General features: G+C 40.3%; 1 protein-coding gene across 4 annotated transcripts in view; it reads right to left on the bottom strand.

The window, feature by feature from the left end:
• LOC113066858 (cat eye syndrome critical region protein 2 homolog) overlaps positions 1 to 12361 on the bottom strand; it is a 32596-nt gene that overhangs the window by 4111 nt on the left and 16124 nt on the right. For 2 of the 4 annotated variants that reach the window (XM_026238930.1, XM_026238933.1), the window contains exons 2-15: positions 10416 to 10510; positions 7533 to 7716; positions 7292 to 7419; positions 7134 to 7196; positions 6938 to 7008; positions 6325 to 6479; positions 3132 to 3221; positions 2412 to 2559; positions 1680 to 1809; positions 1473 to 1510; positions 1264 to 1355; positions 1059 to 1185; positions 340 to 698; positions 38 to 187 (exon numbers count right to left, since the gene is read on the bottom strand). In XM_026238930.1, coding sequence (XP_026094715.1) covers positions 38 to 187; positions 340 to 698; positions 1059 to 1185; positions 1264 to 1355; positions 1473 to 1510; positions 1680 to 1809; positions 2412 to 2559; positions 3132 to 3221; positions 6325 to 6479; positions 6938 to 7008; positions 7134 to 7196; positions 7292 to 7419; positions 7533 to 7716; positions 10416 to 10510 — 1830 coding nt within the window. The remainder of the gene's footprint in view (positions 1 to 37; positions 188 to 339; positions 699 to 1058; positions 1186 to 1263; positions 1356 to 1472; positions 1511 to 1679; positions 1810 to 2411; positions 2560 to 3131; positions 3222 to 6324; positions 6480 to 6937; positions 7009 to 7133; positions 7197 to 7291; positions 7420 to 7532; positions 7717 to 10415; positions 10511 to 12361) is intronic. The other 2 variants (XM_026238932.1, XM_026238931.1) reach the window with 2 other exon arrangements.

The following is a 12361-nucleotide window of genomic DNA, read 5'->3' as shown; positions in this document are numbered from 1 at the left end:
AGTGATCAAAACTGGTGAAGTGAAGTTCACTACATACCTGCATGTTGTAGTGAGGTATATGCTGAGTTCCATGATCCATTGGTGGCCTGGACATGAGGGGTCTCTGTCCAGGATATGGATACTGGGGGTCAATCATCATTCGTTGAGCATAAATTCTTGGTCCTAAAGGACCTGCAGTTTGTTGAAACTATGGGCCAAAAAAAAAAAAAAGAGCACATCTCTTATGAATATATATAGCAATAATAAGTGCTCCAGAAGCGCTTTTATGATTAGTCAAAACTAATTTGTTTCAGCTGTCAACAATAAACAAATTTTCTTGTGTAGAGAGTGTAGTCTAACCTGTTGAACAGGATGTAACATGCCAGACTGTTGCTGCCCTGGGTGGATGTTATGAGGATGTGGGGGACCATTGATGTAGTATGGGGGAGGGTGTTGTAAAGTAGATGTGGGTTTGTCTTGTTGCTGATAATTTCCCTTTCCACTATTGGACGTTTTGCGTTTTTGAACTTGCTCAGTGGCTCTGATCAAGCTCTCAGGACCAAACTGTTTGTGACTTTTGCTCTTTTTCTTATCCTTGCGGTCCCGGTCCTCACTGTTAACGTGAAACTCTTCATCCGTGTCACCATCCTCGGCAGGGAAGTGCTTCAGTAGGGCCCGGCTAAAGCAGCGTTCCAAGGACTCAGCCATTATTGTGTATTCTGTGGATATACAAGACAGGTAAACAACACATACAATCTCACCAACCAGGTCACAGAACCACAGTTGACCTCTGACCCCGCCAGCCCCAGGGGAGTGCATTCTAATGGATGGCTCCAGGGAGGGGAGCTGCGGGGCTGGAATGTCTCTGTGGCACTGCAGGCCCTGGTGCACTGGAGGACAGCTCAATCACTCTCTATTAATCAATGTCAGAGCCTTTCCACATACTTCCACTACTACTATGACTTGCTTTGCTCATCAATTTTTAAACACTGCTACACATTCCTACATTTTGTTGAGTAGATTATTTTTAAACATTTCTTTTTTTCTTCTGCAACAAAACAGAGTTAAATCATATTTACCACTCTCTTCTCCATTGTATTCCAGACAGTTCTCAAACATAAGCTTTACATCGGCCACAAACTCATCCTTGGCAACGTACTCCCCATCATTCAGCTTTCTCTCAATGGTGGACAGGTCCATTGGAGTCTGACAAAACAATTTAATTATCTTATTGCATTATTCTCAAGGTCAAACTATATTTTTTATAACAGCTTGTATGCCCACCTGTATGATTTCATGATAGTTGGGAGCGTAAGACTCATCAACAGGCTCCATGAAAGGCCAGGCATCTTTGTGAGCTTTGAGGGCATCCAACACTGAAGAGAAAAGTATTTTATATTATTTCAGTGGAGCTTCTACTTTACTATAGGTATTGAATGAGGAAACAAAAACTGTGGTTTAATCATAACACAAACACTGTTGTCCAAACTTACCTTTGTAGAGAGCAGTGTAATCATCGTCTATGTCATAACTACAATACAGCAAGAGAAGTTAGTAATGAATAGCAACAACCACACCAATCTACACATAAAAGCTTACACATTAATTAACAAGCAAAACTAACATCAAATATGTGTTAGGAGATTTTTAGCAGAATATAAAGCTATTACGGAGTTTGAGAGTTATAACAAACTCCTTACAGTTCTTTGGTGCGACGTGCTCGGCGACTAAGTGAGGGAGTCTCCAGATTCAGCAGCTCAGGAGGAAGTTCTTTTCCTTGAGAGAGCAACCAGGCCTTCTCCTCTCGCTGCTTCCTTCTACGTGCACGCTCTGAACAACGTAGAAAAACATATCCGTGAATGACAGAATAATAAAGCACTTTACACTTTTTATTACCATTAATAGTGCGATTGTCACCTGCCCACTTATGCCTAGGCCAAGGTAATGAAAAGTTTTAAATCAAATATTAATAAGAGCAATTCATCAGGCAGCTTTAGAAGGCCCATTTGATCAAAGGGCACAGGCAAGATAAAGGAGAGAAATGCTTTATGTGCTGAGATTAAAGGCCCTGACTGACACACCCTGCTATGAGGATAAAAAGAGGTTGAGGGAAGAAGCCACTGGAAAGGACTGCAGGCCCAATCTTCATCCATAATACATTAATGTGGATAGGCCCATCAGCAGCAGCACAATCAAGAGTTAATTATCCGGCTGACAGGGGATATCAGCTGTATGACTCTCACGAGGAGTGAGGCTGATCGTTTCCCCTAACTCAGCTCTTTATATGATTACAGCAGCCTTGGGTTAAATTCATGCTGACTTCAAAACCACCATGTTGAGACAAGACCACAGAATGCTGCTCTAGCGTCAGTGTGTGTTTAATCACGCTTCTGGGGAAACTTTGGTCACTGGTTGGCTGAACTATGACTCACCCTCGACAGCTTTGACTCGCTCCTGTTCCTCTCTCTCCCGTTCTTCCTGAAGCAGTCTTTCTTCTTCTTGCCGTTGTTCAGCGAGCAGGACTTGCCTTTCCAGGTCCTCCTCCCTCTGCTTGTCCACCTCAGTTGTGGCTCGTGTCTGCTTCACCCAAATTCATCAATGAAACCATAGCTTACATCAGGAGTTTTCAACCATTCCAAAACTTTCTTGAGGAAGCAGCATTGGCCCAATCGTTCAGACAGTTTTTGGGGGCTAAAATGATACATAGTAGGGCTGAAGTCTAAAAAGGGTTTAGGACTGCCTCGCTATAGAGTACGTAATTATAATGAAACAAATATATAATCTGATAATAATTATATTACCTGATTCAGTGTGATGGGTGAGCCAGTTTCTGATCGCAACATGCCAATACGTGGTTGTATTCCCGACACTGCTAACCGTAAATCATCTTACACTGTCAATAAGTGTGACTGATACTCAAGCCAACACTTGCTCTAACTGTCAACTGATTAGCAGTGGGACTAATCAGACTGCCCCCTTGTGGATGGCTAAATATTTGCTAGCTCGTATTCATGAATAGGCTTCTGGAGGGTATGCCTCTAAATTAACAGATGCTCGTCCCCTTGGGGGCACATGCCACACAGGTTGAAAACCCCTGACTTACATCACATACATAAACAAGAAAGTGCTGACAAGTTTAAAAAAAAGCCTACCTCATTCTCTTTGCTGCCATTTTGTTCAGTGTTACAATGGCTGTTGTGTTCGTTGGGTGGATTTAGTAGTTTGTGCTTTATTTCTTTCTCCTGGGGAAGAATATTCTCATTAGTTACATTTGTGGCTGTCAGGAAGGTCACACGAATATACCCTTTGTTTTAACCAAGAGACTAAAGGAAGGATAAATGTTGTCTTCACAAAACCAAACAGCCCACGGTGACAAAGGCCCATCTTCCCCCATATCAGTATATTCAGGATCTTCAGTTTTGTGCATTACCCTACAACACCTAATCCCATGCTAGAAGATGGAGTGTCTGTGGTATCACCACTTAAGAGGTCAAAAAACCTGCAGCACTGCAGGCCGTCAATCACCATGCTCCAGCTCACTTCAAGGTGAGAGCTTGCCACGTGATGACGGCTAGATGGATTGGCTCTGACAGGGCTCTGAGACTTCGCTTGTGTGCATGTATGAGAGAGAGTGGGTGGATTTGTTTGATTTGAAGAGGCAGTTGTTCATGTTAAAACCTATTGCATCAAGGTTGCGAAAGAAAATATCTGGTTATTTGCAGATCTATGTACAGCTGTGGAAAATGTGAAGCTGCATAATGCTGAATGCTGATGCTTGCTAAGCACTGAAGACGTAAATTTTACAGTGAAGGTATGTAATGGTAATTGCTGCAAGCATGGTAGCTATGGAAACCAGACACTAATAGATCTTGATTAGCCACAGAAATTACATGTCAACACCGCTTCAAAATGTGCATACCAACATGCATCTGATATAGACGGTTTCTCATTGGTAAGATAAGACAATGATCATGTATCTAGTTAATCTATTATCTATGTGCATATGAAAACTGAAATATCCTTAAACTAATGAGTAATATAGTTCTCTAAACTTGAGTATTTTTAATCTGCTGCACTATGTAGATAGATACTCAATGCCTCTGAAAATATTCTGAAGCAGTTGCACTTGTCCATAAGGATTGTCCCTGCTAATTGTCATATATGTGCAATTTGCTGATTGGTCAGTTTGAATGTCTGATATTTGTTTTTTAGTCACATGGCCAAGGAAGGGATAAAAAATTGTAACTGTTGTTCTGTCTCTTCTCTTTGCGGTCTCTTTTTTTTGGCTGGCGATCTCTCTTTCGCTCTCTCTCTCTCTGGTAACATTTTACATACATGCTGGGTACAATTAACTGTTTTTACCATCCTTCATCTATTTTGTAACCAATTCAAGTGTTACCATAATGAAATACTGTCATTAAACCATTTCAATTATAAATTGTGTGTTAAATAGTCTCCATTCAACATTGACATTAAAGGTACAATTTGTAAGATATTTGCAGTAAAATATAAAACCACTAGGCTAGTGTTATAGATTTTATCCAGCTGATTTTCAACTACTTGTAAATCATGAGAAACTTCCCATTCTAAACAGTGACACGGGGCAGTGCAGTAGCCTGTCAATGAAGTTAGTTACCTTTTGTGAGCGCCTTTACTGACGTAGAAACCACATGACAACAGTGTCGTGGACAAATGCGGTAGTAGTGTCTAGTGTCCAGCAAACCACTAGCTTGCTTCAAGCAGTTCCTTATTTACTTCTTGCGCGTCTTATGGTGGATTGTGTTACTTATTTATGGAACATAATTACTGTTTACCGTCTGCCGCTGGTTCTGTCGACAAGGACAGCTCCCGTAAACGTAAGCGTACGGGCCAACCAAATGACCCAAGAAGAGTTTGGGACAGGATGAGAGAAAGAGCGAACATCAATATCGGTGTTGCATTGTGTAGATGGTGAGAGCTTCGCGACAAACTTCAACTAGAAAGAGATGCCGATCTCGCTTGTGTTTTACTCAACAGGTGAGTTGTTTTGATTCGTATCTTTACAGAAAACGTATGCTACTATAACGATCAACAAGATTAGTATTATGGGGCATACACGCCAAACACGCGGCATCGCGTCTCTAGACCCGCGCGAGAACGCACCTGATTCATAGTCTGATCGCGTCTTTGCATTGACTTTGTATGTAATCTGCTCATGCAAATCGTTGAACTTGCATTAAATCCATGATTTATCTTTCCGTCTGATTGATGGCTGTCGGCTGTTGAGTAGCGTTTGAAGACAACAAATCCCATCATTCCACGCTCCTCCTTAGCGTCATCAAACCATGTGATTCTTACTGTTTTGGTAGTGCGCCCTCTAGTGGCAGGTCCTACAACCTGTACCTTTAAAGTGCTACCTATTGCAATACAACAAAAAAATAAAAAGTACTATAATTTTAAAAATACCCAAGATGGCGTGAAGAGCACAGATAAACCATATATTGTAGGTTTATTGTCTTCATGTTTAATCAGTTTATACGTTTCTAGCTGCTTTTAATTCAGTCACAGTGATAGCTAGCTGTTTGTCCATAGCTGTGTCTAATTTCGAAGGCTGTGCCCTCCAGAGGTCTCATTCAAAGGCTGCATACGTCATCGAGGCGATCTCATTTAAAAAATCAAGTAGGACACTCCAAATGCGACCTTCTTTTACAATAATTCAGAGGATGTATCCTTCACTGCTACTGATAATCCACAACAGTCGTTATGTAAAAAAAAAAAAAAAAAAAAAGGAGGTGCCCACAGATGTAAAGTTGCACACAAGCAATGAAATTTAAATAAATATTTTCCAGTTCTTCTTTAAGTTGTATTATCTCAGTTGGCAGATGTGGTAAACCAGTGTTTAGTCATTTTTAAATGTTGAGAACATTTATTTTCTAGCAGGCGATAAATTGTTAATTTGTTTAACCCTCTGGTATTAGTAGTGTGAGAGTGCAACGACACTATAAATGTGTTGGCCAAGCAATGTGACACTTCCTTTTTCCTTTTCCGCCCATTCTACAAAGGCTGCCTTGTTTAATTTTGGGTTGAGGACACTCCATATATGCATACTTTAGAGGATGGGACCTCCAGAGGATGCAGCCTTCGAAATTAGACACTGCTCATTTTAGGGATTTCATGGAGCATCATATGATGTACACTTATATGCCTCTGTTAATAACCCTAAAGCTTTCTGTAAAAACAATAGTTTTCTGTCAAATAAAATATGAATTATTATCTTGTCAATTTATATCTAATTGATATAGTTTTTTTTTTTTTTACAATTTATAAAAAAAAAAAAATGTAATCAGACAGAGTGAAAAGTCTCACCTTTTGTTCAATCATGTTACTGATCTCAGGCAGGAAGTTCTGAGTGATGATACGGTACAGGTGCCGGTCCTGAGGAGAGATTTTGTCCTTAATACTTTCAGCCAGATTGACCCACTGCTCCTCTGTGCTACACACCAGAGACCAGGCCCCACGATCTGACAACACAAATATCACCTCTTTAACAGATTCAGAAATGATCGATATCAAGGATTAATCAGTCCACAAAGTACACAAAAATGACCAAATAAAAAATTTAAAGAACCAAAGAATCCTGATAATTGTCAAATGTTACTAAATCTATTTAGATTCCAGCCAGTAGCTTGAGCTTTCGTCTCTTAGAAATCCCTGTGTAGGCAAGCTAAAACATCTGGTATGACTACTAGAATTTCATTTAAACTTGTGTCATGAAAGTTTCACATTTTATGAATTTGCTGAAAGTGCATTTCATGCACATTGCAGACATGCATAACTTACACTTTAAGCCACTTACAATGCAGAAAAATTATGAAGAAAAAAATGCTTAACTACATGTTTAGGCCTTCAACAAACAGCAGCAATACTAATAAAACACTAAAAATAATAAAAGCAGCAATACTTGTATCCAGTGACTCACCTGTTGCAGGCTTGGGCTCCTCAACACTTTCATCCTCTTCCTTCACAGTGTCTTCCTCCTCCTCCTCCTCCCTAAAACAAACAAGAATAGACATGCATCTTTCTAAATAATTCAACTTTATAGCCTAGAAAGTAGTAAGCCTTGTACTAAAGCATTTATATACAATGCATTTAACGGATGTTTAAAGTGGTCTTACATGGCCAGTCTATCTTCAGACTTCTTTGGTGGCCTCCCTCTTCTTTTCTTGTCATAACTGTCACTATAAAAATGGTTTGTTAATTTTTAACATACATATACTAACAAATATTAATGCCATCATTTCTTGTAAGCTCTTGTGAAAGCACCTCTCCATACCTGTAGTGGGGAGACATTGCTTCGACTGGCTCCTCTTTGTACAGCCGTGTACCATAAAAGTACCAATACAGGGCTCCATTCCCATCTTGGCCCAGAGGCTCAACACGTAAACTGTCTGAATCCAGGCCCTGCAAAACCCCGGATTTCTTTTAGACAAAATGCATTTTGATCACTTCTGTTATGGGGAGTATTAAACAAATGCAAAACCCGTATCAGTTTTTGTGCTATTAAAGGTTACTACCTTGAGCCGGTCAAAGACATCAGCAGCATCAAGACGATAGTCACAGAGTCTGTGCAAGACTTCCACCTGTGTGCGTGGTGGCAGCTCTTCAAATGGGTGCTCCTTCAGGGGATTGGCCTTCCCTTCTTCTAGTTCCCACCGGTAATTGATAATGTCTTCCAGATAGCTGCTAAAAGACTGAATCCTAAAAATAAAAAATAATTAGGGGTGGGCGATATAGCCTATAAAAATTTAAATTCACAATATTTCAAGAATATTTGCGATAATAATAAACGAGGTTCCATTGGTGATTGCAGCTGGCAGGCAGCAGCATTTATTAGTGCAAACAAAATGAAGGGCTTTTCCAATGAGTTACTGTCATTGATGACAGACTACCTAATTTGAAGTGTAAATCAATTTTCATAAGGTGGCAGCAGCAGCTGTGTATTCGACTTGAAGCAGACTGATCGGTGTACAGGGCTGTAGTTGGGGTTAGCGGGGCTTCGGAGCAAGTTTTACCGGTGGGCCCTGTTTGAAATTTTTTAAATAGCACAAATAAACAAATATAAAAATTAAACAATGTTTTTTCAAGTTTCTAGGTGTCTAGCTACAGAAACGGAATAATCAAATGTAAATAGCAAAGCATAGTCTTTATTTTATAAATTAAATATAGATTAATTCCTGTTAAATCTACAAAGTAATTCAGTAAAGAGCAGTGAGTGGTTTTCTCCCATTTCGTTTCTTGGATTAACATTAAAGACACTGACAGCAGCTAGTAAATTAGGCGCTGTCACTTTAAGAGATAATACATTTAATATGATAAACATTCCATTTCTTTTGCAACTTAAGACATAACAGAAAATGTTTTCGAGAATACTTTCCAGGTGACAATTTTGTATTTATTTGTCGTTTCAAGAGCCAGAAGTGGAAAGGCTTAAAACACGTGAAATTGATAAGCTTTTATGGCAAAGTCTTTTTACGTTGGCCTCAGGCAGTTGGTTGAAATCACCGACCCCCTCCCCTCTCTCCATGTCGCTTTACTAAAGAGATGCTCCTTGCCTATTTTTGAAGGTAAGAGTGAGTGCTTAAATATGTTCTAGAACAGTGGTTCCCAACCAGGGAGTTTTTCCATGTCTCCTTTATCAAACACACTTGATTCAGATCATCATCAGCTCATTAGTAGAGACTTCAAGACCTAAAATGTGTGTGTCAGACAAAGGAGAGATGCAAAATGTCCAGTGTTGGGGGACCTCCAGGAACGAGGTTGGGAACCACTGCTGTAGACCACCCGCCCCCCCGCCCCCCCGAACCTTTGTTGTCATACACCGATCAGTCTGCGCAGCGCTGCTTCAAACACCTATTGGGTTTGTGGTGTTGTTGTTTTGCGTGCTAGGGAACATATATCCACCATACGTCATCACCTTGCTATATCATTGATATCGTGATATGGTACACCCCTAAAAATAATAATAATAAAAAAAAGATAGTTCCGGGTGGGGTCAATTTGATCAACCTAAAACCCAGTTCCTGGTACGAATGCATAGGGTAAGGGTGAGGCTTAGGACAACAAGTGAGAAGGTAGAGAGCAAAAAAGGAGAGAAAGAATAGGCTTATCTTGAGAAAGTAGAATGATCTCTCTCACAGCTGCAGGCCCCCTGCCATTCCATCTTTCTCTGCCTCTCTCTCATCCGTAAAACTCCCTCCCCCATTCTGATGGGGCGTTTAGCACATGTAGAATGAAAAGGGCACTTCTGTGAAAGGCCAGTGCCCCGCGGCCTCCCCCTGGATGCCAGTTGCTGTCGAATCCAATAAAACCCTGTGTCCTGTTAACGGCCAGCCTGAGTATGCGAAAGGGATCATTCTTGCCTACCCAGTCATCGACCAGACTCCTTTTTGCTGCTGATGAGGCACCACTATGGAAGGGAGCTCCCTTTAGGGCCCAATCATTCATCACAGCACTGCCTAACACAATAATTCACACTCTTTACTAGGAAGGGGCCCATGGCCCCTTGACCTACTACTTCTGCAGGTAACCTAGCTGCACGACTACAGTGATACTACAGGCAACTGGTCTCATGCAGATGTAGATGGATTCAGGATGGGTTGGGAAATAACAGGCGCAATATGTTTCAAGAACACAGAGGAGGGTTGATAAATGGCCAAAACCAATAAAGGAATATAATCAGGTTCAAAACCAATTAAGCTCAATTAACAACATTTGTTGCATAAAAAAAAAAAAAAAAGAAGTCTCATCCTTTTGTTTTCTAGATTAAAAAGGCAATTCTTACAGGAGGATTTAAAAGAAATGTGAAGCTTAAAAAGTTATAAAAACCATTATATATTATGTAGTAGCGCAGATGAAATATTTGTATGTGCAATATTTGTATGTCTAAATTACCATTACACATATGCAACAATGATATGACATTTGACCAATCATGTCATCACCACTGTGACAGTGCGACAGCGCTGCGAGTGAGAGAGACTTTTCCACAGCTGGATTTGTAATTCAAGAATGGAGAACGCAACTTAAACCTGGGACTGTGGACGATATCCTTTTCCTGCACATTAACCTTAAGCGAAATTAAATGCATAGTTTGTGAGCGACAGGCTCAGTTTGAATTTTTTCTTCTTTTTTTATTTCTTACTAATAGGTCTTTTTGCGTATAGTTATTAGGTTCCATAGCTTATTTAGGTGCCGACGGTAGGCTACTTGAATGGCGCAAAAAAGCGCACTTTAGTGTCATTAGCACATTAATGACACTGTTGTGATGTTGAGAGAGGTGAGAGCTAAACAAATAAAGCACTTTCGTTGGAATGATTTTAGCGTGTGTAATTGATCAGTTACACTGTGACTGGTCGTCCATTAATGGGAACAGAAAATACTTATAGTGATGCACTTACGTGATGTCTCTGCGCTGGTAACATCCTTTTAGCAGGGAGCAGAGGAGGTCTGAGAGGAAGTCTTTGTCTTGTTTCAGTAGTGCTTGCTCAAGTTCCTATCAAACAGAGAACAGCAGGCAGGGGAGGTTAGCCATTTTAGCAGGGTTGAGTTTAACTAGCAGCTTCTTTTATGAACATATGAAATGATGTCAGCTTTAACAGCCCAGCCTGACATTTTTATACTTTCACTGATGAGAAAATGTTGTTGCTAACTAAAGCCACATAGCGTGAGGCACTCACAGACAGTAGTAGTGGAGATTTTTGAATTTCATATACTCGCTTAAATTTTCAGTGAAAAAAAGTAACCTCCCATTACCAAACTCTTACTAAAGCTAAAAGGGCATGCAATAACATCATGTTTGACTACCTTCTAAAGTTGTCATTATGCTATGACTGAAACAAGAGAAAAACAAATTGCTGTTACAAGGAACTGCCTGTAGAATGTTGGCACTCAACCATAGCCAGTTCAGAAACCAACCTGACAAACTTCTGTTTGCAAGAGTAAAAACCCTCTAAATGTGCACTAAGGAAATACATCAACTACATCAACAGCGCACTGTGGATCGCTGGATCACTTTCAACTGTGGACGAAGCAGAGTCCAACCCAGGGTCCAGCTCACTCAAGCCAGCCTCTGCTCACTCAAGGCCACGGTGTGACATTGTTTGTTGTGAAAGCTAAACTAATTTGTTTGGCCTTCCAAGAGAGGACATAACTACAAATTAGTATCTTTGTCTGACAAAACACTGTTCCAGAACAGATTAACTCAAATATTCAGATGTGTCCAGCTCATTTTAAATGGAGGACTATTTCCTGATCCTGGTAGAGAAGACTACAATGCTGGCTGTTCTGATTCACAGTCTGCAAGTACATTTATTATATTTAAAGAATTGGTAACACTTTAGAATAAGGTTCCATTAGTTAATGTATTAATTAACATGAACAAACAATGAATAATACATTTATTACTGTATTTCTTAATCTTCGTTAATGTTAATGAAAATACAGTTATTCATTGTTAGTTCATGGTAATTCACAGTGCATTAACTAATGTTAACAAGCACAACTTTTGATTTGAATAATGCATTAGTAAATGTTGAAATTAACATGAACTAAGACTTATAAATGCTGTAGAAGGATTGTTCCTGCTTAGTTCATGTTAACGAAAGTAGTTAACTAACATTAACTAATGGAACCTTATTCTAAAGTGTTACCAAAGAATTTGCCACTGACGATTCAAACATGTGTTTTGAGCAGTTTAGAGTAGCACTTGTTGTTTTTCAATTCTCCGATCACAAAAGCAGACACGGTTTTATGTTTATGCAGCATGAAGCAATGCAATTTGTAAAACCCGTAATTATGTCCCCACTGGATGCAACAAATGCCTTGTTTATAATGGGTTTTAATGTTTTTGAATCGTTGCTCGGGCCGGACAGGGCATCACAGTATGGTAAGGGGGTTAACATTTCCGTCACATACTTAAGGTATTCGGCCAAATATTAACACACTGGGTAGCTGGCCAATCAGAGCACCCCTCACTTTTCAGGCCGATGAGCTTTGGAAAAATCTACGCATTTCAGAAAGGCTGGGCATAGAGGAGAAACAATATGTTTCAAAATGTTTTACTGCATAAATACATTTCATTGTGCTTCATAACGGCAAGTCGTGGCCTAATGGTTAGACTCCCAATCGAAGGGTTGTGGGTTCGAGTCTCGGGCCGGCAGGAATTGTGGGTGGGGGGAGTGCATGTACAGTTCTCTCTCCACCTTCAATACCATGACTTAGGTGCCCTTGAGCAAGGCATCGAACCCCAAACTGCTCCCCGGGCGCCGCAGCATAAATGGCTGCCCACTGCTCTGGGTGTGTGCACTTCGGATGGGTTAAACGCAGAGCACGAATTCTGAGTATG

The sequence above is a fragment of the Carassius auratus genome, chromosome 50 (genome assembly GCF_003368295.1).
Source record: "Carassius auratus strain Wakin chromosome 50, ASM336829v1, whole genome shotgun sequence".
Classification (NCBI taxonomy): Eukaryota; Metazoa; Chordata; class Actinopteri; order Cypriniformes; family Cyprinidae; genus Carassius; species Carassius auratus.
Note: the sequence above shows the minus strand (reverse complement) of the source record. Positions and strands in the feature narration are given on the sequence as shown.